At 53.4% G+C, this 27,284-nt stretch overlaps 2 protein-coding genes across 4 annotated transcripts in view; one reads left to right on the forward strand and one right to left on the reverse strand.

The window, feature by feature from the left end:
* EVC2 (EvC ciliary complex subunit 2) overlaps positions 1–13,654 on the reverse strand; it is a 134,931-nt gene extending 121,277 nt beyond the window's left edge. Inside the window, exons 1-5 of the mRNA XM_042936925.1 lie at positions 13,515–13,654; positions 7,631–7,685; positions 6,312–6,407; positions 4,259–4,356; positions 455–523 (exon numbers count right to left, since the gene is read on the reverse strand). The gene's annotated coding sequence lies outside the window, so the exon portion shown is untranslated. The remainder of the gene's footprint in view (positions 1–454; positions 524–4,258; positions 4,357–6,311; positions 6,408–7,630; positions 7,686–13,514) is intronic.
* A 2,512-nt stretch (positions 13,655–16,166) lies between these two features.
* The window catches only part of EVC (EvC ciliary complex subunit 1), a 73,545-nt gene continuing 62,427 nt past the window's right edge, over positions 16,167–27,284 (forward strand). For 2 of the 3 annotated variants that reach the window (XM_042936926.1, XM_042936928.1), the window contains exons 1-2: positions 16,167–16,340; positions 22,514–22,636. In XM_042936926.1, coding sequence (XP_042792860.1) covers positions 16,167–16,340; positions 22,514–22,636 — 297 coding nt within the window. Of the gene's footprint in view, positions 16,341–22,513; positions 22,637–26,705; positions 27,073–27,284 lie in introns of those variants that run through there. The other variant, XM_042936929.1, reaches the window with a different exon arrangement.

Below are 27,284 nucleotides of genomic sequence, written 5' to 3' on the forward strand. Positions count from 1 at the left end.
GGTGGCTCAGCCGGTTAAGCGTCCCACTTCGGCTCAGGTCTCGATCTTGTGACTCATGTGTTCGAGCCCCGCCTCAGGCTCTGTGCTGACGGCTCGGAGCCTGGAGCCTGCTTCAGATTCTGTCTCCCTCTTTCTCTGCTCCTCCCCCACTCACACTCTGTCTCTCTCTCTCTCTCTCTCCAAAATAAACAACAAAAACATTTTAAAAATTAAAAAAAAAAAATGATCACAGTGCATTTTCACTAACAGGAATTTAATTGTCACCAAAAACTCTTGGTCCTGGTTCTACCTATAAAACTGAAGATCACTTGTATGTCATTTCTTCACTCATGGGTCCAGACACAGGTGGATAACCCATGATTGGCCAGTCCTTGAATACACAACTCTACCAAGATGCAATGTGGTCAAAACCCAGCCATTTTCTCTTCGATACAAGCCACCTGTGAATACCTACCACTGCGCATTTCTGAAAAATCACTCCTTCCTCAGCAGTTCCTTGAACGTCCCTCGAGATGTCTCCATACTACGATAAAGTATGGAAATTATCAGAAAATGAAAATTATTACACACATTTAATAAAAAGTACAAGAGGTAAAAAATTATAAGCAAATAAATACATGAATGTACAAGATGAACTTTTAAAAGAGGAGTAGAGGATTACTTCTGGCAGTCTAATAACCGCCTTAAATGACCTTGAAGATTTTTTAAACTTTTTTTTAAGTTTATTTATTTATTTTGAGAGAGACAGAAAGAGAGAGCAGAGGAGGGGCAGAGAGCATGAGAAGGAAAGAATCCCAAGCAGGCTCTGCGCTCAGTGCAGAGCCTGACGCGGGGCTCGAACTCATGAACCGTGAGATCATGACTTGAGCCGAAGTCAGGAGCTTCACTGACTGAGCCACCCAGGTGCCTCTTGAAGATTTTTTAAAGAGAGTATTAAAAAGACTGGAACTTGAAGGCTGTGAGGAACAAAGAATGTGTGCGTGTGGTCACACCCAAGCTCTCTCCTAGTCTGGGGGCGCATGTCAACAACACCCGTTGTCACAGGGGGACAGGCAAAGCACGGCTGATGCTTTGACAGAGGGAATGTGAGCAGAGCCGTGGAATAATCTTATGAGGGCTGCTCACGCGCCCTGCGTGCCTCCTGGGTACCGGGTGACGGGGTCCGCCAGCCACACACAGCAGGGGCCAAGGGGGCTCGGATCATGGGGTGCTGGGGCAGCCTCTGTGAGCTGATCCACCATCAACACAGAGAATCCACCCAGCTCGGGCCTCCTCCAGCTCCTCTGCGGCTTTCCTGGGAAATCCCAGAGGAAAGGCAGGGCCTGCCCACCAGATGCCAACCATCGCTGTCCCTCATAATCACAACCAGTATCTGTCCGTGTCTGCCCTTGGGATATCCCTACCCCCCGACCCCGGGGACTGGCTTCCAAGATATGGGCACATCCTTTAAACCAAACGGGATTCTGACCTCATTCACTGGGAAGCTTTCCTGGGCCACACCTCCCGCTCTCTGCCCCGCCCACCTACTTCCTGCAGGGGGACCACTATGTGCAAACTAAGGCAGCCCTCAGTGATACCAATAATCAGAAGAGTGGCCATTAGTTGCCAAGCCCAGCCACACGCCCATCCCTTTACATACATGGGTTCGATCTCCCCCATTTTACAGACGAGGAAACTAAGGCTCAGGAAGGTCGACTCACTTGCCCCAGGTCACAGGGGCAGGAAGCTTGGCCTCCACCCCGGCCGTGTGACTCCACATCCTGTGATGCTTCCACACGTACACCCCCTCTCCAGAGCCTGACCCTCTCTTTGTACAGAGACAAAGACGCAGAGAAGGGAAGTCATGTCCCCGAGAAGGTGCAGACAGTGTGCCTATGGCATCATCCCAGCATCGGCCCAACCGGGTCCCTGACCCCAGGGGGGCTCTCCGTCCGCCACCTCCCCCAGTGCCTTTGACACGCCAGCATCCTAACAAGCCTGAGAGCCCTCAAGCAGGCACCTGGCTTTCTGTTCTTCTCATCCTCCAACGGTATTGCCAGACACGGCTTTTGAGCATATACACGCCGGAGGGGAGGGAGTACAGACGTGCGACTAGGCCAGGCCACAAGTCATCTGTTCCTAGTGACACAGACTGCAAAGAACAATGATGACCACTGTGGGGGGGGTGCGTGGTGGCCCCCCAAAAAGGAGAGTTCCCCATCCTGACCCCTGGAACCAGCGAATGTGACCTTCATTAGAGAAAGGGTCTTTGGGGGCGCCTGGGTGGCTCAGTCGGTTAAGCGGCCGGCTTCGGCTCAGGTCATGATCTTGTGGTCCGTGAGTTCGAGCCCCACGTCAGGCTCTGTGGTGACAGCTCAGAGCCTGGAGCCTGTTTCAGATTCTGTGTCTCCCTCTCTCCGACCCTCCCCTGTTCATGCTCTGTCTCTCCCTGTCTCAAAAATAAATAAATGTTAAAAAAAAAAAAAATAAGGGGTCTTTGAAGATGCCACCAAGGATCTCAAGATGAGATCCTTCCATTCTAAATTTAGGTGGACTGGATTTACGTGGCCCCCAGATCCAATGACAGGTGTCCTTATGAGCGACAGAAAAGGAAAAAGACACAGAAGAAGGCCATGTGAAGGTGGAAACAGTTGATCAAACACTTGATGGGTCAATTTGGCTGTGACACCCAGGTATTTCGCCAAACACATCCAGATGTTTCTATGAAGGCAGTTTTTTTCTTTTACGTGAGATTAGCATTTAAATCCGTGGACTGTGAGTGAAGCAGATGACCCTGCAGAATGTGGGTGGGCCTCGCCCAATCAGTTGAGGCGTTAACAAAAAAGACCAACCTCCTGCGAGGAAGAGGAAGTACACACACACACACACACACACACACACACACACACACAATTTCTTATCGTTTTTCTGGAGAATCTCAATGCAGAGATTGAAGTGACGTGGCCACAGCCAAAGAAGCTACCAGAAGGTGGAAGAGGCAAGGAAGGATTCCCCTACAGCCTTTGGAGGGAGCGTGGCTCTTGCCCACTCCTTGATGTTGGACTTCTAGCCTCTAGAAGAGAGAGTGACAGAATATATGTCACTCTTTTAAGCCACCAGGTTTGGCAGTTCTAAGAAACTAATTCAAACACTTAGCAGGGGGGCCAAGAAGGGGCTCGTGGCCGTGGCAGCCTGCTGCCCGAGCGCAGTGGCTCTCACGCCATCTTAGGTCATGAAATTGTAAGTGAAAGGTGGCCCTGGGGCACCTGGGTGGCCCAGTCATTTAAGCGTCCAACTGCTGATTATGGCTCAGGTCATGATCTCGCAGCCGTGGGATCGAGCCCTGTGTTGGGCTCTGCACTTGAATGTGGAGCCTGCTTGAGATTCTCTCTCTCTCTCTCTCTCTCTCTCTCTCTCTCTCTCTCGGCCCCTCCCACTTCTCAAAATAAATAAACTTAAAAAAAAAAAAAAGGCAGTCCTATGTGAGCCAACAAACAAAACAGAATGGAAAACGACAGCAGGGGCGCCTGGGTGGCTCAACTGGTTAGGCGTCCAACCTCCGCTAAGGTCATGATCTCGAGGCTCGTGAGTTCGAGCCCCACGTCGGGCTCTGTGCTGACAGCTCAGAGCCTGGAGCCTGCTTGAGATTCTGTGTCTCCCTCTCTCCAGCCCCTCCCCCGCTCGCACTCTGTCTCTCTCTCTCTGTCTCAAAAATAAACATTTAAAAAAATGGAATAAACCTTTGAAAGAAAAAACAAAAAACAAACAAACAAACAAAAAACAACAGCAGGGGCGGGGACTCCGACTCGGGTTCAGCCACTTTACCTGCGGGACCCTGAACACGTTTCATAATCTCTCTCATCCTGCTCCCTAAACATAGCACCTGTGTACAGAACTTGTAATGAGGCTCCAGTGAGATGATGCACAGACGATGCTAAGCCCAGGGCCTGGCGCAGTCAATACTCATTACACACTCACCATTACTGTCCCTAGCAGTGTTTCTGACAGCTGGCAGCCAATCGGTCCAGCTGAAGCAGAACCAGAGCCCCGCTTCAGAACCAGCAGCCCACGGCTCAGATTCAAACCTCCGATTCATCTCAAACACTCGACGTGGTACAGAAGAGAAAAGCTCTTTGGACTGAAAACTCTATTTAGTGAAAGAGAAGGACCAGACTTTTCTGAAGAACCAAAGCCCGTGGCATTTCCTACACCGTTGGCCCCAAACTGGTTTCTTGCCAACTTCTGGTATTTCTGTTGACGTACCAAACGCGTTACTTACCAGGCGCTGAGTTATAGGAGACTCTCTTTTAGACAAAGTCTTCTTGGGCCCCGAGGGGGTAAAAGCAAGCGTGGATGGAGTCCAGGGCTCACTGGAGGCTGCGGAAGCCAGGAGTGGGTTAAAGACCTCACTTTTCCTGCTGAATTTCCTTCCAAACAGTGCTCCCCCTGCAAAACAGTGATGCGTCTGCAGGGATGGGCGGGAAGGCGATAAGACGCAGGGACGGACTCGGGAGGCAGACCACACGTATGCGGAAGGCGCCTGAGAGGGGTTTGCTGAAAACGAGTAAGTGGATGAATGAACGAACGAATGACTTATCCTCTCTCTGCCGGGAATACGAGACAGGCTCATTGAGGGGCCATCGAGCCTGAAGAGAGTGTTTCACCAAGTGGGTGTGTGATACAAGGTACATTCCCGGGCCCCCTCCCAGACCTACCGAATCAGACCACCAGGCAAGGTAGGGGGCCCTGGGTGATTCCTACACACACACACGGCATCAGACGGCCCTGAGTTCGAATCCTGACTCCGTCACTCATCAGCTGTGTCCTTGGACAAGTTATCTAACCTGCCCGTGCCTTGGTTTCCCTAACTGCACAGTGGACAGGAGAGTAAGTCTCACCTCACTGGGTCCTCCAGATGACCTGTCTCCTGCAGAATGGGCCCCTGGTGAGCACCACTGATGGTGACTCTGGGGAGGACTGGCCACTGCCAGACACAGCGCCTCCTGAGTCACCCAACATGGACAGGGTCCCTCCAGAACTCGCCCTGTGTCAGTATGTTGACAACTCACAGGCGCCACGAGTAACAGAAACATCACTTAAAACACACTGGCTGAGCTGTCAGGAGGGGATGCTGATCGGCTATGGGGCCCCAGAACACTCTGAGCCTCAGTCTCCCTCCCCTGGGGACGTGGCTAAAATATCCCTGAGATGGGGCTCCCTACGGAGCAAATGAGATGACAGGCTAGACGTGAACACGCTCAGGAGTAACCAGGGCTCGAAGCCAGAAATTCACATGTCTGCAGAATCGTGCGTTTTCAACGTTTACCTTCTATCCAGACACAGACTGGATTCTGATTAGAACGAATTTCCCTTTCGGTCTTCCTTACAGTGTATGGACAGCAAGATCTTTACGAGTGCTTTCGCCAACTTTTATAACTTCAAAATACATGTTGGTATAAGTAAGCACTTGAACAACAACAACAAAAAAGATGTGGAACTGGATCCTGGATAAAACTGGTAACTTTTTTCCCGGACAGCGTCTGGGGTTGAGTCAGGTCACAAAGTTGGAAAGGGGATGATGGCGAGCATTGGGGCCTCGCCATGGAAGGGACTGGGCGCCTTCCCAGGCCGGCTGCTGACTCAGGAAGGTCTGAATAAATCACACAGGTGCCAGCGGGACTGGACGCACGTCTCTGGACCCGCACCCAGTCCCTCAGGCTAAGGGACACATGCTTTCTCGGCAAACTTGCTGGACATAAAATCTGAGGCCACACTCGGCTTTATCTCTGGTGCACCTGTTCACGCCCCCGGCCCTCAGAAGGCCCAAACACAGGCTCTGATGAAAACTTGAACAAGGCGCTTCTGGTGTTGACAGACAGTAGAGAAGGAATCCGGGCCATACCGTGACTATCACCACCCAGCACATCATCGCTCAGTGGCCTCCCCCTTCTGGCCACCAGCACAAGGGACATCTGCACTGTCTATGCAGTTCTTGGGCTGTCCCCTCACTCTCCTGCCTCTGGCTGCCACACGCCTGGAAGCTCCTCCTTCCATCCCCTTGTCCTGCTAAACTGTCACTTCTCAGGATGCTGCTGGGAGCACCGGAGCACCTCCTCCAGGAAGCCCTCCCTGAAGCCCCTCCCAGGGATCTTACTGCTCCGTCCCCTGCTCTTAATGCAGTCTGCTCCCTCTCGCCCACAGACCTGCCTCATCAATGAATAAAAGGTTCTCTACCACTGCAGTGAGATCATCTCAACCTAGTTTACTCAAACGAAAACTGTATTTTGGAAAATGTAAAGTTGGCAGAGAGTAAACAAAGACCTGGGAAATACCTTTTAACTCCGCAAATGAGTGAGATCTGGGCAGCCCTGGTATGAAGGAGGATCCCCGAGGAAGGTGTATGTCTAATCTGTGCCGAGCAGACTCTGCTGAAAAGACAGTTTTGTCAGCGAGGCCCCTCCTCTTCTCAGGAAGCATCTTGTTCAGTCTGTGCAGACAAGCGGGGCCAGCCTGGCCCCCAGTCCATCCAAGTCCCCAGGAAGCAGAATGAGGCACAGAGCCCAGAAGAGTCCACCCACAGCCCCAGTGATGGGGCCGGGGACAGACACAGGACTCAGGCTGAGCCCATCGGTCGCCCCTAGAGCCCTTGCCAAGCTATTGAGAAGTCTTCCACTGCATAAGGGCTGGCTGTTACAGCTCCCCAAAGGCTCCTAGGGGAAAGTGGGGCTGAGATGAAAAAGAAAGACGTGGCCCGGGCACGCGGAGCCCCTGGATCTGGCCACGCCCAGGCTTGCACGGTTCAGTTACAAGGCCAGCCAGTTCTGTTTTCTGTAGGTGAGTTTCAGCTCAATTTCTGTCTCCTGATGTGGTGGGCTGACTAATGAATGACCCCTGAAGGTGCCCAGGAGCTAATCTAGGGGACCAGTAAATATGTCATCCTGTATGCAACAGGAACCTCCCAGATGTGATTAAATCAAGGTCCTGAAGATGAGGAAATCACCTGGACTATCCGGGTGGGTAGTAAATGTCATCGCAGGTGTCCTTAGGGAGGCAGAGAGAGCTGACAGGTAGAAGAGGAGAAGGCCACGGGACCACTGAGGCAAGACGCCGGCCTGCTGGTGCTGAGATAGAGGAAGGGGCCAGGACCCACGGACTGCATTGGAGCATAGCCAGAGAGGCTGGAAAAGGAGCAAACGTTCTCCCCGGAGCCTCAGACGGAGCACGGCCTTGCCGACACCTTGACTTCAGCCAGCTAAACGGATTCTGAACTGTAGCCCTCCAGAACTCCAAGAGAGTAAATCTGTGTTGTTTTTAAGCCACAAACTTTGGGGTGATTTGTTAGAGCAGCCGCGGGAAACTCACACACCTGGCTAATATGCACATACTGTATTCAATCAGACTCCTTTGGGGGAGACTCAGGACAGGCCACCTGACCCTGAACCCTGTTCTGTGCACTAGGGCTCGGCCAGCTGCTGGAGGGGCGACGCACTGCCCTTGCCCTAACAGGTCAGCGGATAACATGATATATTTGCCCAAGGTGGGCAGGTCAGTGGAATGTTGAGGCAGGTGGAGGCAAGAGGGCTGTGACTTTAAGTCTAATTCTCTTTCAGGGCCAAAGCAACGAAAACAATCAAGCAAAAGACAAACTTACCTTCGGTCTTAAGGCGAGAGCTTTCTACGTTGGGCCAAATCAAATGGGGCAAGTCCTAGAAAATTTCAAAGGCGAAAGTCACTAACCGAAGACCCTACTTGTAAGAAGTGATTGAACGTCATTTTCGCAAATGGCTCACACAGAAAGGAGCTGCACTTTTACCCGGAAATCTGAAACAAATTTTTCTAGAGCAACCACCCCCACCAGGAGTACGGGATTACCTTCTCTTTCCCACAGAGACCATCAGCTCAGTCCTGACTGCATTTGGGGAGGCTGTCTGGGAAGGCAGCACCGTGTGGTCAAAATTTCAATGTACTCGGATAGACCTGAGTTCGAATCCCAGCTCTGCCTTTCGCCCACCCTGTGACACGGGCTGGGACTCCAGCCTCTGCCTTCCCACAGTCTTGCAAGTTCCTATGGAGTGGCTCGTAAAACACTCGACAGGGAGTCCAGAGAAGTGGGTTCTAGCCAGAACAGTCTACGTGCTGTGTGTCCTTAGCCAAGTCTCTCAGCCTCTCTGAGCCTCAGACCCTCATCTAAGAAGTGAAGATCTCAAAGCCTCCTCCCAGCATGCTTCACCTTGCTCAGGGATGAAACCTGCCCAAACAGGGCCCAGCTAACTCTCCCACTCCACCTCTGTAAAACACTGGGCCCTGGAAAGGCCCAGACCTTTCTACCGTAAAATTAATAATAATAACAAAGCTGGCCTGGTTGAGCCCTTGAAATGGGCTGGGTCCCCTGCTGTGCACTCAGATGAGTTACACAAACAGTCTTCGGCACAAGCTAGTGAAGTGAGCGCCGTTCTCATTTTCCAGTAAAATCCCCAGACTCGGGGAACGGGATACGAAGGTAGATACTGAATGCAGATATTCAATAACCCACTTAACACTAATTACATATTTCATGAATAATTATACTTTTAACAATATGCTACATAAAGTATCAGGACCACCTATCATGTGGCAAAGTCTAGAAGGAGGTTCTGAAGCGTCAGCCTGGGTGGCCTTGGGGAAAGGGGTGGTGTCCCTGCGGGCCGGAGAGGGAGGCCCCCTTCTCTCCATGCCAACTGAGTGGTTTATCTCCTACAAGCAGAAGCACATGTCCATGTGTCACTGTAACAGCAGTAACAGTGACCGAGCGATGGGAGCCACCGTACAGGAGCTGCCCCGCACGCCTGCTCTTTTGGGGGTCTGCCGGGTCCCTCACACCCGACGTGAACGCCGTCCCCAGAGTCTCCTCGGACAGGAGTACGTGGCCAATACAGCCGCCAGTTCATAAAGTGCCTTCCACCAGGCAGAAGGAGGTACCCCTTCCCCAAGAGTCCTTCCGCCTGTCACTGTTGTGATACAGCAGTGTGGACGGAGTGAGTCTTTACCGCCACCCGGCAGGGGAAACAACCTCACGATAACAACACAGATCCAGGCGGCGCACAGGGACCTCCTCCCAAAAAGTACAATACAGAAGGAGGAAGATGAGAAACACAAAAAGTGAGAATGATGGCCAACGCTACTCCAGCCAGGAGGCCAAGGTCAACACCAACAGCGGTAGGGCATGTTGATGGCATGCACCCAGACAAATCCTGGGAGGTGGCACCCTACGAAACAACGGACAGGACCCTCAAAACTGCCAAGTTCATCAGAAACAAAGAAAGTCTGAGACACCGGCACGACCAAGGGAAGCCTAAGGAGACAAGATGACTGAATGTTATACTATGGTGTCCTGGATGTAATCCTGGAACAGAAAAAGGGCATTAGGTTAAGAAGAAAACAGGGGCACCTGGGTGGCTCAGTCGGTTAAGCGGCCGACTTCGGCTCAGGTCATGATCTTGTGGTCCGTGAGTTCGAGCCCCGCATCGGGCTCTGTGCTGACAGCTCAGAGCCTGGAGCCTGTTTCAGATTCTGTGTCTCCCTCTCTCTGACCCTCCCCCATTCATGCTCTGTCTCTCTCTGTCTCAAAAATAAATAAACGTTAAAAAAAAAAAATTAAAAACAAAAAAGAAGAAAACAAAAAAGCTCAGAGAGTCGGAATAAACTATGGACTTTAATAATAATATAACGATAACGGTATTAGTCCATTAGCGACAACAAACGTACTATACTAAGGTGAGACGTTAGCAAGGAAAGCTGGGTGTGTGGTCAGGGCAGATATATACGAACTTTCTGTACTATGCGCTCCATTTTTCTAAAATCTGAAACTGTTCTAAAACAGAAAGGCTATTAACTTACAAAATACACATCCACGAGGTCTCTAGAGTGGACAGGGGCTCCACTGTGCACCCAACACCCACGCATCTGCATGTCTGTACAACCCCTGCCCCCTGGAACTTTCCACCCCTTCTCTCGCCAGAATTTGCTGCACGACAGGCTGTGCACTCGGCACCCCCAGGCAAGCACACCAGACCTGGCCCCTGACCTCACCAAGGGATGATGGTCTCTTTACCAACAAACATTTCCCCTCGAAGGGGCAGATTCCAAGGGGGCAAACAACCCATGAAAGCCCAGGTGCCAGGAGCCCCTGGCCAAGTATCCAGGGATCTCCCTGGCTTCTGGGTAGCACCAGCCTGGAGGGTGCCTCTCCAGGGGCTCCTTGGCCCCACGAAGCAGCCTGCTCTCACGGAGACGGTGCTCAGAAGGCAGCCGATAGCCCCTTTCAATGCCCAGCCTTCCCCTCCCTGGTCATCCCTCCCTCCAACATGGCAGCCCCTGACAAGGTCACCATGACCTCTACAAGGCTCCGTTTAACGGCTGGTTGTCCGTCCTCACTGCACACGACCCACCAGCGGCATCCGATATGGGAACATACTGGCATCCCATCCTTGCTGTAACAACCACCATGAACTTAAGGGCTCAAAGCGACACACATTTATTACTTTATGCTTCTTGAGGCCGGAAGTGTGACGTGAGCCTCAACGGGCTAAAATCAAAGCGTGAGCAGGGCTACATATTTTTTCTGGAGGCTCGAAGGGAAAGTCCATCTCTTGGCCTTCTCTGGCTTCTGGAGGCCACCCACGCGCCTTAGCTCAGGGCCCCCTCCCACATCTTCAAGGCCAGCCGCAGCAGGGTCTCCTCACACCGCATCGCCATGACCTCCTTCCAACGCCACATCTCCTCCCCCCCCCCCTTCCGCCCCCTCTTCCATGTTTTAGGACCCTTGTGATTACATCAGCACCAGCCAGATAATCCAACGACCTCTCTCTCTTTTGAGGTCAGCTGATTAGTAACCATCAGCAACGTAAACTCCCCTTTGCAAGGTAACCTAACACATTCACTGGTTCCGGGATCGATGTGGAGGTCTTTGGGGGGCAATGCTCTGCCTACGCCGAGCCCCTCTCTCCCTTTAGTGCTCTCCTCCCCTGACTTCTGGGTCGCAGTCTTGGTTGCCTTCCTGTCACACCAGCCACACCTTCTCATCTCCTTTGCTGGATCCCTCCTTCTTCCTGCCTAGCCACCGGCTCCAGGGTGCTGCCTTAAGGCCTCCCTCTTCCCAATCCCCGCTTCCCCCCAAGGTGAGCTCAGCCATTTCTCAGCTGACCACTGCCCGGCGTCACCAGTTCGGATCCCTCCCCCAAGTCCAGACTTGCCCATCTAACACTCCACTGTATGCCCACCGAAGAGGCAAACTGAACTCGGCAAGACCAGAACCGAATTCCTAATGTAGCCAATGGTATCTCTATTCTTCCACGTGGTCAGGCGGAAATCCTTGGCCTCATCCTTGACTCCTCTGTCTCTCTCTCTCTCTCTCTCTCTCAATCCACAGCCACTGGCGGGATCCTGAGCATAAGCCACGGGACCTTTCCTGATCTGCCACTCCTCACCCTTCTGGCCTCATCACCTCTGTACCTCCCCCCCCCCCCCCCCGCCCTCGCTCTGTCGACCCCCCTGCCTCCTTGTTGGTCCTGGGCCACACCAGGTACACCCCACCTCTGGCCTCTGGCGTGGCACTCCAGAAGGCTCTTCTCCTGGACATGGCCTTGCCCTCCCTCATTCCACCCAGGGCTCCGCTCACCTGCCACCTCCTCAAAGCGCCCACCCTGACCACTCGACTAGACAGCACTCACTGCTGTCTTTCCCAGCCCACTCTGCCCACTGTATTTCTCTCTGCAGCCTAAACCACTGCCTGGCACCACTGTTGAGGCCTTGTCCTGCCCCAGGAATGCAGACTTCCTAAGAGGAGAGACTGCTTGTTCTCTTATATCCCAAACAGGGCCTGGCACCTAGAAACTTGTCCGTAAACACCAGAAGTGAACGGCTAACTCAGAAGCATCTTGTCCACTCAACCCTTCAAGGCCTTCTCTCCTTCCAACGAACTTTCGACAGAACTTTCCGCCATGGTGAGAATGTTCTATAGTCCGTGCCTCTAGCACACATGGCCATTAAGCACTTGAAATGTTTACGTTTAAATAACCACACGTGGCTAGTGGCTCCCGTGCTGGACAGAGCATTACTTAGGCCATCTGGGAAATGGTTGTAACCACCTCTCAGTTTATCCTTTGCAGGAAGGGACAGATAATAAGATAACACTAAGCATTTATCTTCAGGTTTTCAAAGCACTTTCTTGTGGAGCCTAGCAACAAGTGTCCACAAGAATGTTCCGGCATTGGTTTCTCAGAGCAAGTGCGGAGCAGGCCAGGTGAGGGGGCTCTGAACACGGGGACCAGAGTGAGAGCACAGCACGGGCCTGGGGGGATGGGTGGCTCCCCGGCCGGATTTTGTCCTCTGCAAAATGGGCCAGACACGTCCCACCTCACGGGACAGGAGTACATGAAAGGACCCTGTGAAATGTTGCCATGGGGACTTTTCAAAAGCTCAGTAAATCAACGGTGTTATTACTTTGTCTTCTCTAGTGAATATGTAATAATAGAAAATGAACAGAATCTCCTTGAAGGGCCCTAAAAACCTGTAGCACGTGTAGCAAGCACCTTGGGGCCTGCAGGCATTGAACCCAACAGGACCAGGGAAGCCAGACCCTGGGGGAGGATGGGGAGGACCCCAAGGCCTGAGGGGAGAGGCCACTGAAAAGGGCAGTTCTGGGAACAGAAGCCTAACTCTCCCAGGGATTGGTGGGAGGGGGGTGTGGGCTGGGGAGGAAAGTGGTCATAAGTACATCGCACACCACAGACAGATCCCCCATTCTGGACGTCAGCCATCTGGGGGAAATGAGTGGGACAGAGCACAAATTAGGGGGTGGGGGAGACTCAGAAGAAACAGTCACCAAAGGCCGGAGGCTAAGTAGTGGGGACTGAAGCTAAGGGCTGGAGCGGGCTGCAGAAAGTCCAGCGGATTGGGTAAGGGGGGGCAGGACGCAGAACTGATGGCCACTTTTGGAGGCAGGGGAAAGGGGAATCTAGGGAGAGAGCCAGGGCTCTGTGCCTTCCCAGGTTGGTGGCCACAGTGGGAGGGGAAGGTGGGAAGTGGGTAAATTCAGCAACCAAGACGGTCAATGAAACTCCAGCCAGGAATCCCAACTGGGCTTCTAACAGCCGCTGCACTCCAGGCGTGCTCCCCTCTGCGGACGCTGCACCCAAGCGAACTCGCCTACCTCGGCACCCACCCGCGGGGTGGTCGCTGTAAAGGCTCACAGACCAGGAATCGGGAGGCACAGGAAGTGAAGCGACTTTGCCCAGGTCACAGGGCTTTTAGGCTTCGGAGCGAGATTCGACCCAGGCGGCCGGCAAAGCCTAAGCCCGCAGACACCGCGCGCGCTGCTCCTTTCCTGGGACTTCGCGGGTCTGAGCGCGATACACTAGAAACACCCGAAGCGTCCTACTCGGAGCTTGCCCTCCCTCCGATAGTCTCCCCAACTCGAAGGGGCCTCCCCGCGCCGGTGTAGACGAAGCCCGGCCCGGCCTGAGTCCGACCGGAGACGGGGGAAGCGCCCTCCTTACCTGCGCAGTCCGCTCGGGCCCCGCCCGGGGAGCTGCGGGGAGACCCGAGGGACGCTGCCGTCCGAGGGGGCGCCCGAGGGCACCCGGGCCCGCGGGGAGCCGGCCTCGGCCTCCGGGCCCAGCGGGCAGCGCCAGGGCTGCGGCCAGGAGGCCCCCGGCCAGCACCCACGTGGCGCTCCCCGCGACGCCCGCCGCGCCCATCGCCCCTCCGGAACAGCGACCCCAAGGTGGCGGGCGCGGCTGAGTCGCCGGAGCTTCCGGACCCCAGGCCCGCCCCGCCGCCGAGCATGCTCAGTTCGAGCCGCCGCGGAAAGTTTTCTGGAACACGCTCGGGCATCTGGGACTGGGCGGGCTGGGAGGAGGCTGGGTGGGGGACGGGCGTGGGGCGGAGGGCGGGAGCGAGCCTGGGGCCACACTTGGGTTTGCTCGCGCCACGCCTGGGAGCTCCTCTCTACCCAAATCAGATCCGGATCGGGTCACTCGTCTTCTCCCAAAGATTTCAGAGGCTCCAAGTGCCCCTCCACTGATGCCTCCCGGTTCTCAGCTCAGACCCATCTCCTCCGGGGAGGCTTCCGTGACACATGCACACACCGGGCTGCCCCCAAAGCCTGCTCCAGACCCACCAAACCCTTATCAGAGAACGGAGAAGCATCTAGAGAGGCAGATAGCCCTGTGTCCTGGAGAGCCCTGAGGGGACAGGACAAGATAAAGAGGGGCTGGGAGGGAGACTCGGGGATCAGGAACCAGAGGGAAAGGCCACTCTCACTTTCTATTGGATTTAGTTCAGCCCCATTGGGCTCGTATTTCCTGAACCCTTACTGTGGATTAGCCCCTGGACCTGCCTAGGTATCTACCAATTTCCAGGGCAGACAGTTAGTCACCCCAGCCACTGTGGGGAACCGGAGAGAGGGGATTTGGTGCCTGGAGCCAGGAAGCAGCAGGTGAGCAAACTCCTTGAACTGTCCAATCGGGTAAGGTTGTAGAGAAGGAAGGGGCCACAGATACCAGGAGAGAGCCAGGTAGAGTAGTCTCTCTGCTTCCTCTTGCTTTCCCTGAGTCCTCAGTGACCTGCTCCTTGGGGAGAAGTTTCCTATCCTGCAGTCTGTCGAGCAGCCTCAGGCCAGTAAGACTGGCACCTGTCCGTTCCTTCTCCCCCAACCCCTCCAAGGACAGGCCCTCCCTGACTCGACACAGACAAGGCAGTGGGGTTTGAGAGTCTGAAAATGTATTAGCCAGGCTCCCCACAAGAGGTACCACTGCCCTGGGGGGCAGGGAGTATCTGGCAGGATGCCAGGAGTGAGCCAAGGCCGAAGGCTAGATGCCAGCATATTGCTGAAGCATCCGTTCTATTTGACATGAGTAATTTACAGGGTGGTTTTAAGAGCCAAACAACTTTACAATAAAGTAAAACGCAAAGAACACTGCATTTAAAAAATAAGTTCTTAATGTCCGAAGAAACAGCCAGCATAAAAAGCAAGAACTTCAGGTTGTTGCCCCATACACGTTCCCAGAAGCCTTGGAGATGCTTCTAAGGAAACATTTAAGTAGTGGAGAGTGCGAGCTCTGAAGCCAGCCAGACACGGCTGTTAATGTATCTGTCTCATTTCCTAGTTGTGAGACCTGGGATGAGCAACTCTTCCTCTCTGGGTGTCCATTTATTATATAAAAAGTAAATCCGGGTAATAGTCCCCACCTTGCCCACCTGGAAGGTTCATGAGGTAATGCGTCCCCAAGACAAGAGGTCCTCAGTAAATGTTTGCTCAAGCAAAGAGCAGATGGTGAATTCCTCGAGTTGTTTATCTCCCCGCACAGCCGTGAGATATCCGGTGTCTGGACCTCGTCTGGTCCCTTGCGGGCCTGGGGCTGGTTCCATCAGCAGGTTCTCTGTGAAGACTGAGCGAATGAATGACCACACAGTGTCTCGTTCCTAGTGCGGGCTGGGTGTAACAATCTTGTCTCTACACATTATCATAGAGGAAACTATTGACTATCCATAGAAGGGGATTAAAACAGGAGCCTTCAGGCTAACAAGTTCAGAGGCAGTGGCGGACTGTGTGGTCCACAGACGGCCGACCGGTCCGGGTGAGGAGCGGGACTGGAGTCGGACTCTCAACTAGGTCACTTAGCCGCCGTGACCCTGAGCTTCCTCGTCTGGAGAGTAGGCGGAGAATAAGTACCCATCCCGGAGGGCTGTTGAGAAAGTTACTGACATCAACAGGCTGAATGCTTAGCCCATCTTACACGCTCGAGAAACTTAACCGAGCAACACCGTCCTCCGTGGCTGGGGGACCCCCCTCCCCACCTCCTTCGCTCCCGGGAAGCCAAGAGGCCCCGGGGACTCCCCTGGCCGAGCCGCGCGCCTCGCTCCAGGCATGCTCAGTGCGAGGGCAGGCCGGGCGGGGGGCGGCTCCAACTTTTGGGCGGACCACCCAGGCTCCTCCCTCCGGCCGGGCCGCGCCGGGAAGGGGGACCGGAGCCGGAGGCTGGAGAGCGCGCAGGCCGGAGGAGTCGGTGGAGCGCGCCGCGCCCCTGCCCGCCCGGTCCCCGAGTTCGCTGGTCGCCGAGCTGGCGGGGACGGTGCCCCGGGCGGCGGGCCGAGGCGGCGCGCGGCGGCGGGGGCGATGCGGCCCGCCCGCCGCCTGAGCGCCCCCGATGGCCCGCGGCGCGGCGGCCTGCGGGAGCGACGCGCGGCTGCCGCTGGGCCGGGACGCGGTGCGGCCGGCGCCCGCGCTGCTGGCCCCCGCCGTGCTGCTGGGCGCCGCGCTCGGCCTCGGCCTCGGCCTCTGGCTCGGCTGCCGCGCAGCCCGCCCGCGCCCACGGCACCAGGTGGGTAGGTTGGCGGGACGCGCGGGTGTGGGACGCGCGCGGCGCGGGCCTCCTGCGCCCCTTGCGCACTTGAGCGAGATCGCGGGCAACGCGCGCACCTGGTCCTGCCCCGGCTTCCCCTCTGCCCTGGGAAGGGGGCTGGAGATCCATTCCAGAGTGGGGGAGGGGAGGGCGGCGGTGGAGTGACAGGAGGGCACCGCCCTGGGGCCCCCAGAAGGGGCTGCTCCGTCCTACTCCGCCGTGCGTTCACAGACGGCCGCTAAAGCGCTCTGGGCCTCAGTCTCCACATCTGTGGCACCACGGGATTGGATTCGCAGCTGGCCGAGGGGCCCGGCTGAGCACGGTGGACGGGGTGGGGTGGGGGGGCCGCGATCCCTACCCATCCTTTCTGCTTCCTGCTGGGTGGGTGACCCAACTAGCCTCTGTAGACCTGGCTGCCACCCTGGTATGCATTCATGCATTCATTCATTCACTCATTCATCCCTACAAAGTTTGATGAGCGCCTTCTGGCAGCCACCGTCCTGAGGGGCTGAGACGCCACATTCCCGTGCAGGGTAGACCCCGCCCTTGCTGCTGGAGGTTCACAGCCTCCAGAAAAAGGCTGCAAGTAAACATTTGATTGTAACACAACCTGCTGAGCTCCGTGATGGGAAACCATACTGCTACCACCTGCTGATTGCTGACTGTGTGCCGGGCCCTCAGCCGGATCGTCTACCTGAATTATCTCATTGAATCCCCAAAACAGCTTTGTGAGTTTGTTCTGTCAGTGACCCCACTGTGCGTTTGAGGACACTGAGGCACAGAGAGGTGAAGTGACTTGCCAAAGTGACAGATGCGTGTCTAAGCCCAAAGTCACTGTACTCTCCATGAGAGGCAGTGGTCACAGGCTAGATGCACGAAGGGGATTGGTGGGGGCTTCGCGTGACCTTTGTTGCGGGATGGGGTGTCGTGCGGAGAGGTCTGGCATACAGCAAGGCGTTCGTTCGATCAGGAGTGATGTGATCACTGTCTTGGGTCCTTGCAGCTTTGACCTCTTTGAAGGATAAAGTCTGGTAGGATCTGAATTGAGGTGTGTGGTCTTGTTGCCTGAGTTCCTGGCCCATTGGAGAAGGAGACAAGCCCAGCAGGTGGAAATGCGGGCTCTTTCATATTGCCCCTGGACTTCGGGGGAGCGTTTTTTGCTGGAAAGGAGTGATAAAGGCTGAAAGTAAAATGTGTTGAATGCTTATGGGCAAGGTTGAGGTTGTCACATCCCGCTGGTGATTAAGGGACACTGAGAGACCTCGGCTTCTTGTGTGAAGAGAGAGGTTACACGTACAGAGCCTTTGCTGGGTGACCTGTTCCGAGCCAAGCGCTTGTGGGATTTGGGTTCTATGTTCTCGCTCCAGACCTCTGAGTGGGGGAACTGTCATTATCCTCACATGCCAGGTTAGGAAATCGAGGCTCCACAATGTTGTTCTCGGTCCAGGGCCACATGGTGAATAAACAGGGGGGCTGGATTTCAACCCCAGTCTGTCTGAACACCTAAATCAGAGCCGAAAGCTCTGAAGGCCATCTGCTACTTGGTGCGGTAACGGTCAGTCTCTGTCTTGGTCTGTCCGGGCTGCAGTAACAAAATACCATACGCTGTGTAGCTTACAAACCACAGAAACTTATTTCTGACAGTTCTGGAGGCTGGAAGTCCCAGATCAGGGGCCAGCACGGCTGGGTTCTTGGTGAGTGCCTCTTCCAGGTTGCAGACTGCTGACTTCTCACTGTCCTCAGAGAGTACAAGGGTCGGGGACTCCCCGGGACTCTTTTGTAAAAGCACTCCTCCCTTTCGGGAAGACTGGACCCTCCGGAACTAATCACCTCCCAAAGGTCCCACCCCCAAATGCCATCACCTTGTGAGTTGGGGTTTCAGCCTGTGAGTGGGGGGTGGGGCACAAACCTTCACACCATAGCGGTGGCCCGGTGGCCCGTGTCACAGCTGAGGCTCACGGGGTTTGGGTTTGTGCAGCTGGCCGCTAAGGCCTGCATTAGTCCGGTTGAAGGTCTAATGGTGGCTCAGACTAGGGCAGTAGCCTTAGAGGGGGCTCTGGCTCCAGGGTAGGGCTGACGGGGTTTTCTGATGATTTGGATGGGACCTTAGGAACAGCCTTCTTTATTTTTTTGAAGTTTATTTATTTATTTTTGAGAGAGAGAGGGAGAGAATATGTGTGCATGGAGGGGGGGAGGTTTGGCAGAGAGAGAGGGAGAGAGAGAATCCCAAGCAGGCTCTGCTCTGCCATTGCAGAGCCTGACACGGGGCTCGAACTCACGAACTGGGAGATCGTGACCTGAGCTGAAATCAAGAGTCAGATGCTTAACCAACTGAGCCACCCAAGCGCCCCAGCAACAGCGTTCTACGTGGACTCCTTTTTTCATCTTCTCTTCCCTACATCTCTTTTTCTAAAATGCCCACGCAGCAATCTGACTGTCTGGGTTAAAAACCTCCAGTGACTGCTGGTCGCCTACAGAAGATTATGTCCGATTTCCCAGCGTAAGGAAATGGAGTACAAGGTGATCACCTTCCCTGGGACATCCAGCCTCAACACAAGGTGCCCAGGCACCCACAGCATCCTGTTCTCCAGCCACCCAGTATCTCCTTGCTTCTCCACTTCTGCACACCCATTCTCTCTGCCTGCAGTGACCTTTCTCGGCTTTCCCTGCTCTCTGACCTTTCCCACTGATCCTTCAGGAGGCAGAGAAAAGACCCCCTCAGGCTAGATGAGGTACTTCTTCCCTCCTGCGTGCTGGGTTCCCTGTTCTCCTCTGGTCCAGGTCACCCAGCTCATAATTTTACCTTGCACCGCTTTCTTTCTGTTGTTTTCCTTTTCCTTTGTGCGTTCGTTGTATCTATTTCATCATCAAAACTTTTTATTTGCGTTGGCATTCTACCTGCTCATCGAGTGTTCGCTTACCCCGGCTCAGAAAGCAACGCGTCCAACTCTTTCAGCTGGTTTTAGGGTAATTTTCTCCCCTTTCTAAAGAACTTGCTTCCCCGGCTCCTTCTTGCATTTTTGGCTTCAGGCATAGCGTTGACTTCACACTGCGGACCCCTGGACCCCCGGGAGGGTTCAGCTCTCTTTTCTTCTGTTTCATATGCACACCCACCCCAGCCGCCACCACCACCCTCCCTGTGTGGCTATTGGGTAATTTTGTTTCAATCAGTGTTCAGTGTTCCCTTTGTCAGGATTCTGGAAGCACTTTTTCACCGTGAGTCAAGGATCAGCTGCAATTGTGATTACTTTCCTTTTTCTCACTGCCTTTTGTTTTCGCTGAAATTAATAGTTACCCAGGTTTTTTTCCATTTGCTTCGATTCTCCTGCTCATTCATATAACACCGAACACCCCTCCTTTTATACACGTTTCTTGTCGAGACACTTGAGGGCGTTAAGCATTTGATAGGTTTTATCTTCTTGCAAACACCGGGAAACTTCTCGCCTGCTCCCGTCTCAACCGGGTTGGCTCTCTGGACCACTGTGACTCATTTGGACCAAACCAGCAACAGCATTTCCTGGGAGCTTGTTAGAAATGCCAGTTCCTGGGCCCCATCCCAGACTCACTGATGAGAATCTCTGGAGGTGGGTAATCTCCACTTACATTTAAGGAGCCCTCCCAGGGACCGTTTTGTTTTTCAACATCAAGCAGCGGATACTCTAGGCTTTTGCTGTCACCAGTGGGACCTCTCCGGCCGTCACCCTGGAACGTCTTCACCTCCCTGGAGTTACATCCTCTTCCAGGGATCTCCTGCACTGTCTTCCTGGGCTAATCTCCTCACGTGGGTAGAGCATGAACTCCTGGATCTTCCTGCGAGAGAGATGGAGGGAGGTGCTTTTGAGAACTTCTGTGTCTGGCAGTATCTGTGTCCTTCTGTCTTTACACTTACTTAGCCTGGTGAGAGCAGTTAGGTTGTGGACGCCAGGCTGGGAATAACCCCCCCCTCCCCCGCCAACCCGGGAATCTTGAAGGCATTTTTTTCCCCATTGCCTTCCAACTGCCATTGTTGATGTGGAGACATGGGATTTTGTTCTGATCGCTGATAACTTTGTTTTGTTCCCCTGGAGAATCTGGAAGGAAGTATCTTTGCTCCCAGCTTAGAAGAGGCACCAGGATGGATGTTGTTGACAATCAATAGGTTCCCCTCCCTCCTACTGTGTATTCAGGAGGCCTTATGATGTGGAAACTCACTCTCTTTGATGATTCTTTTCCTTTTTTTTTTAAATTTAATTAAATTTTAATTAAATTAAATTTTAATTTAATTTTCAAGAGTTCTTTTTTGTCCTCAGAATGCTCCGTGTTTTTACTGCCCTGTTCTTGTTTAGTGCAAGTAACATCTTCTCTTGGCTCCCTGAGGATATTATAGTTGCTTGATTCATTTGAAGTTTTCTTTTTGCCCACACAGCATCTATGTTTGGTTCACTTTTTCTTTTGGTTTGTTTGGGGTTTCTCTTTCATTTAGAGTTTGTCCTCAAGTGGCTGGCGATCCTTGGCTTCCTGGTTGTTTTTCACTGGGGAGCAAAATAATGATGCCCCCGTGTGGAGTGGGTGAGGTTTATCTCCTGCAGTCGCTACCATAGGATGATCTGATTAGGTGCTTGCCTGTGGAACCCTTGTATTGGTCAGCCCTAACTGCCAAACAAACAATCCCTGAGTCCTTGGCTTCATCATTTACACCTCTCTACCACACCCCACGCTGGTGCAGCCACAGGGCTTCTTTGGACACGCTCCTGCCACAGGGCCTTTGCACTTGCGGTGTCCTCTCCTGGAAAGCTTTTCCTGAGCTATCTGAATAGCTGGCTCTCTCACTAAAAGCTTTTTCTCAAATGCCACCTTGGCCAAGAGGCCTTCCCCTCCTATTGCTCTCCATCCTCCTGTCCTACGTCGTTTTTCTCTGTACCACTTACCACCCCTACTCTCTACGTATTTATTTATGTCGCCCTGTCACTGGAATGTAAGCTCCATGAAGGCAGGGGCTTTGTTTACTTCCTTCATTACTCCATTCCCAGTGACTAGAATAAGCCTGAGGCTTAGTGATGCTTCGTAGCAGTTGCCGACTAATTCAATAACCAACGGGCGATATTTCTTCAAGGCAAAGATTATATCCATGAGCAGCCCCAAGAGGGGCTTGATACGTGTCTCTGGCGTGATGGGATTTTAAATACGGTTGATAATCATGACCTATGAGATCACTGCAAAGCCAGAATTAGCAAAGACTCCATCATTGCTCCCAGGGGAGACACAGGGCTGGGTTCCTGGAAGACTCCGGCCACAGCATCTTCATTAACCAGCCAATACGTAACTTTGTCTTATGTGTGTTTCTATTTAGCACATATTGTTGATGCATTAACATTGAACTCACGGCCAACAGCACTATCGCTCATGCCTGAACGAAGCTTATCCAACACGTGCATTTTCTCCGTGAGGCACACGCCAGCTTTCTTGCCCGTGGGAACACCGGACCACACTCCAGCACTACACTTAGGGGTTATTTTAAACAACTACATTAGCAACAGAAAGCACGGATGTGTGAGAGGAGAATGGCATTAAGAACAAAAGGGGCCACGTGTTTGCAGTAGGAGACCCTGACAATGTAGTCAGGCAGCTCAAATTCTCTCCACCCAGCACCTGCCCAGGAGTGACCCCCAAAAGCACCACAAGTGTTGATTTGGGGGGGGGGGGGTTACAAATAATGTCAGCAAGTAAGCAAATTTACAAATACAGAACTTTCCCATAATGAGGATCAGCCGTGGTTCCCAATACAAACCATTCTATACTGTACCGTTACCTGAAATATTTTCTTAAACGCATCCAGTGGCATTATGGGGGTTAGCAGGAAAATTAATATTGATGGGCTGTTTCCCGCAGTAAGCTGTTACCCCAAGGAGCTCACAGGCTGCCAGGGGCCACCAACCCAGAAGAACAATGGAGTGACTTTTGATCCAGTGGGGATGGGACAGTCGTGAAGGCTGTGTGGCTGACCCGACCCCGGGCGGGGGCAGGAGGCAGGAGGCAGGGCGCTACGCACAGAGGGGCCAGGCAGAGGCACGGAGATGTGCACACGTTGGGTGAGGAGGTGACGGCTCGAGGTATGGGGGCACCAGGCTGACCGGCTTCCCTGTGTTCTCCCCACCCCCACCTTTGGATTTTAGAAAGACGATGCTCAGAGTCTGCTCAAGAATTTGGAGTCTAACGTACAGGACCCCTCGGAAACCGGCTCCCCGTCCGGGAGGAGGAAGAGACACGCACAGACATCGAAGGAGGAGGCTGTGGACGTAAGCCGCGTGTTTGGGTTTGTTTGCCGAGTCGCACGTTGGGTGTTGTGTGCCCTGCCTGGCAGCACAGATGTCATCCAGATGAGCCCCTGACAGATTTCCCAACAGGGTTCGTTCCTGCAGTATAATTTACATACAGCAAAGTGCACAAATTTTAAGTTTTCCACTTGTAGCCAACACCCCGATCTGGAACGTTCCGTCGCCCCAGAAAGCTCCCCCCCTGCTCCTTTCTTGTTTACCTTCCCCCTCCTTCCAGTCTACCACCTTCCCTGCTCCTTCCAGAAGTGGCAGGTGTGTGATTCCCATCACCACTGTGGTCTCACTGTTCTAGAATCCTGTGCTTTCTTGTGCTGACAGTGACTCAACACACTGCTCTCGAGGCTTTTACCGTATGGCTGCACTTATCAGTAATCCATCCCTTTTAATTTTTATTGAAAATTTTTTTTAATGTTTACTTCTTCCTGAGGCGGGGGAGGGGCAGAGAGAGAGGGAGACCCAGAACCCAAAGCAGGCTCCAGGCTCTGAGCTGTCAACACAGAGCCCCACGCGGGGCTCGAACCCACGAACTGTGAGATTCTTGACCTGAGCCGAAGTTGGAGGCTTAACCGACTGAGCCCCCCAGGCTTCCCCAATCTATCCTTTTAATTGCTCAGTCCACTGTGGGGATATATCACCATGCGAGTTGTTTCCAGGGTTTGGCTCTTCTGAATGAGGCGTCTGTGAGTGTTTGTACGTAAGTTTGTTTCCATTTCGTTTTATTTCTTTTACGTGAATGTTAAGTAAATGTCCAGGAACTTGGGCTCTGGACCTCTTGATACACATGTTGAAGGTGGATTCTCCCCGTTCCTTCCTCACTGGCCCCCACACTGCCCAGCCTGAGCTCGCCGTGGGGCATCATTTCATGCATGAGCTCTGTGGATAAGGAGGGCGTTTCTTCCAAAGGTGTGCTATTTCTAGACGCTTGCCGGTCCCCAGAAAATACTATGGATCCTGGCCATTTACCCTCAATTGCCCAAAGGTAAATATAGACATTTACACAGGTAGATAGGGAGAGAGAGAGAGGGGGAGAGGGAGGGATGGAGAACGTCCTGAGAAAAGGGGAAGACTGAACTGACATTTTTTTTTTAGCACCTACTGAATGTCAGGCATTTTCACATATGTCACTTTTGAATGATGGTGAGCACTCGTGTGGATTACCCCCAAGCACCTCTCTGAGCAGCCCCACGAGGCAGATCTATCTTCCCGAGGATTCTGGACACAGGCTTCCCTTACGCGGCCCGATGGATGGATTAGCTGCCCTCGCGGGGCTGCAGCAGGAGCGGGCCCCTGGCACATAGGTGCTGTGTGTCCGGCTCATGCTCCCTGCCTCTCTGTCCCCAGGCGCTTGGTGTCCCCATGTGGCTGCACGTGCGTGTGTTGGTGCAGGTGTCTGTGTGTCCCTCTCTCTCATGTCTCTGTGTCTGTCCGCATCTCCGTGTGTCTGTGTGTCTTTCCCTCACCCTCTGGCCCTCTGGCCCTATCATCCGTGTTATCAAAACCATGCTCCCAACAGTGGGAACATACGTGTGCACGAGAACGTGTGCACCGTGTTCATGACAAGGAACGAAATCCTAGTACCTGCTTCAACACGAATGGAGCCTGAAGATATGCTGACTGAAAGAAGCCAGTCACAAAAGACCACCTATCAGAGGATTCCATTCGTATAAAATGTTCGGAACAGGTACATTTACAGGGACAGAAAGGAGGTTGGTGGTTGCCTGGGGAGGAGGGTGTGGGAGGGAGAGAGGTGACAGCGAAAGGGTTTCTTTTGGAGACGGTAAAAGTGTTCCCCAATTGACTGTGGTCATGGCTGCGCATAGCTGTGAATATGCTAGAAATTGTTAAATTGCACGCTTTCTGTGGTTGAATTGCCTGGATACAACCCTGCTCACGCAGAGGGCAGCTTTGGAGGTGATGAAAACACGACAGGCTTGGGGATCCAGGACCCCAGAAGCCGGCCCCAGTCCCGTCACCTGTTTGCTGTGTGGCATTGGACAAGAAACCTAACCTGTCTGATCACCTGCTAACTCTGCAAATATTCGGACCGCAGGACTGCAGCGATCTCTCAGCGTTTGCAGGGGAGCCCAGTCCTTTTACCTCCCCGGAAGCCACACTCATTGTTTTTCCCAGTAACGCTTTACCTGTTAACTGTTTAGCTATGCCAGCCGATGTCCATTATCTAGCTAATAATTGCCAAGAGTTAAGTTAAAGATCTGCCTGTTCCAGTGACCGGCTTTGCCAAAATGCCCTGCCTTCTGCAGGCTGAGCTTGTCAAGGAATGCAGCCAGGACTGATTCTGACCGGGCGAGCTGAGCTCTAACGCCGATGTCCTGAAATGCACAGAAAACCCAAGGCATTTGTGGCCCAGGCCACTCCTGGCATGAACCTCATTTCGATAAATAGCTCACGTCGGTCAAAAACAAACCGAAAACTCCAGAAGGCTCTGAGGCATGCCATTGCCCAGGATGAAGAGAGCTGGGGGGATGGCTCCTTTGTGGTCGCATCCACGCACTCACTGAAAGAACACCTTGATGTTGGTGAGCGAGATGCCTTTTCTTTTCCTGCGATTACACTTTCACTAATTTTCTGAATAATTGCATTGCTTCAGCTGGGGAAGTTTTACATTGTGAACTTGCACTACGACCAATTTTCTGTATAATTGTATTGCTGCTGTTGGGAAGGTCATCAGAATTTGGAAGGCATCTGAACTTAATAAGAAAAGCTGTAAAAAGAAACAAAAACAAAACCAAAAACAGCAGAAGCCAGTTTTCTCCTGGATTCCATTTGCCAAGCCCTTTCGGGCCCTTCATCCTGACAAACATCGTGACCGTCACGGGGTCGGTCCTCGGTGCTCGATGGGCTTGCATCCTGTGGGTGGATGGGGTGGAAACTGCAGGTGGATGGGGCGCATTCACAGGCTCCCCGGACGGCTCGGGAACGCCTCAGCTGGACTTGACGCTTTGATGCGCAGGCCCGGCTTCTGCTTCCCTGCGTCTCGGGTGGACCCCAGCCTATTCATCCTGTTCTTCTAATTATGTTTTTCACATTAAGTGCAATTTTTGTTGTCTGTCTCCCCTGCAGGGCAGCGACCACGCCCTTCCTCTCATTTTCCACCCTTTCCATGCTGTGCTTTCTCTTCGCCTCTGTTTGTAAGAAGTTTAGAAAAGCACAGTGGTGCCCTCCGCTTCCCCGGCTTTCTCTGAGCAGGCGAGTGTCCACTGGAAAGCAGCCCGGACCGGCTTCCCGGGCGTGCAGCCCGCGCAAACACACAGGGCCTGAGCTCAGTCGGGCCCTGCTTCTGCTCTCTGGACCCTGCTGTCCTGAAATTCTTAATCACTTTCTGATAAGATGCACAACCCCCCATTTTCACTTTGTATTGGACCCCGCAAATTATGTAACCTGTTCTGAAATCAGCCTTTTCAATCTTACGGTCCTCCTTTGCCTTTGTACCTGCACAGCTTCAAGCAGAGATGGGGACTGGATGCTGGGGGCCAGGGCAGGCTTTGCCCTCCTCCCTCGGATCACAGGGAAGCCAGGAAGGGTTTTAAGCCGGCAGTGAGGGGGATTCCAAGTTCAAAAGATCATTCAGTTGCCACGTAGAGAATGAATTGGAAGGTATTAACCTCTGAGCCTTGCTGCATGAAATAGGGATGATGGAAATAGTACAGATCTCCCCAAACTGGCTGACGTGTGATAATTAAATGATCAAGAAGGCATTAAGAGCCTAGCACATAGTAGGCACTCAGTGCATGGACGGGAGCCAGTTATGAGGCTGTTGAAGCCCTTCGGGTAATTATGGTGGTGGCTGGGGCCAGGGCTGTGGGTCTGAGTGACATTTAGGAGTTTGAGTGTGGAATCTGTGGTTGATTTTACATGGCAGGTTGGGGTGTGGGAATAACAAAGTATCTCAGGATGTGGCCTGTGCTCCTGGAGGGTGGGGACACCAGCCCAGGGCTCTTCTCTACTGAACACCCACTTCCTTTTTAACCTCCTGGCTCTTACCCTCATTCTTTTTTGTATGACATTGAAGGAGGCAGAAAGGTGTCAGCCAAAGAGGAGGGAATCTGAGCTCAAATCCCGGTTCTGGCGTTTATCAGCTGTGTGACCTTGGGCTCACGGCTTAACTGCTCTGTGTCTCGTCTCCCCCATGAGAAATGAAGACAGTAGACTCAGCGGCGGGGCCCTTGGCAGTGGCACACGTGGGTGGTCTGCCCCATTCTCGTCATCTAAGTCTGTTTTTTGTGAGTCATGAAGCACAGGTGGAAATGACAAGGTCCAGCCCTCGCCATGTGGCTTCCACCCCCACCCTGCTCAGAAGGGCATCTCGGCGAAACCCGCTTGGGAGGCGTCCTGGGCCACACCGCTGTCGGGTGCTGTCCCAGTGCCCGCATCATGAGGTAGTGGTAAATCTTTCTGTATCCCCTGTGATAGGGTATCTTATCCCGAGGTAAAGTTGGCAACAAGAAATCATTGGTTATGGAGCTCTTTCTTCAGAAATTTTGGTTGAACAGCGTTGCAGTAGATGCGGGTGCAGTTTTCGCCCGGCAGGTCGAGATTTCTCGTGGTCTGGAGTGCCAGGCTCCTGATTCGGCTGCCTGCTCACCGTCAT

Source organism: Panthera leo, chromosome B1 (genome assembly GCF_018350215.1).
Source record: "Panthera leo isolate Ple1 chromosome B1, P.leo_Ple1_pat1.1, whole genome shotgun sequence".
Classification (NCBI taxonomy): Eukaryota; Metazoa; Chordata; class Mammalia; order Carnivora; family Felidae; genus Panthera; species Panthera leo.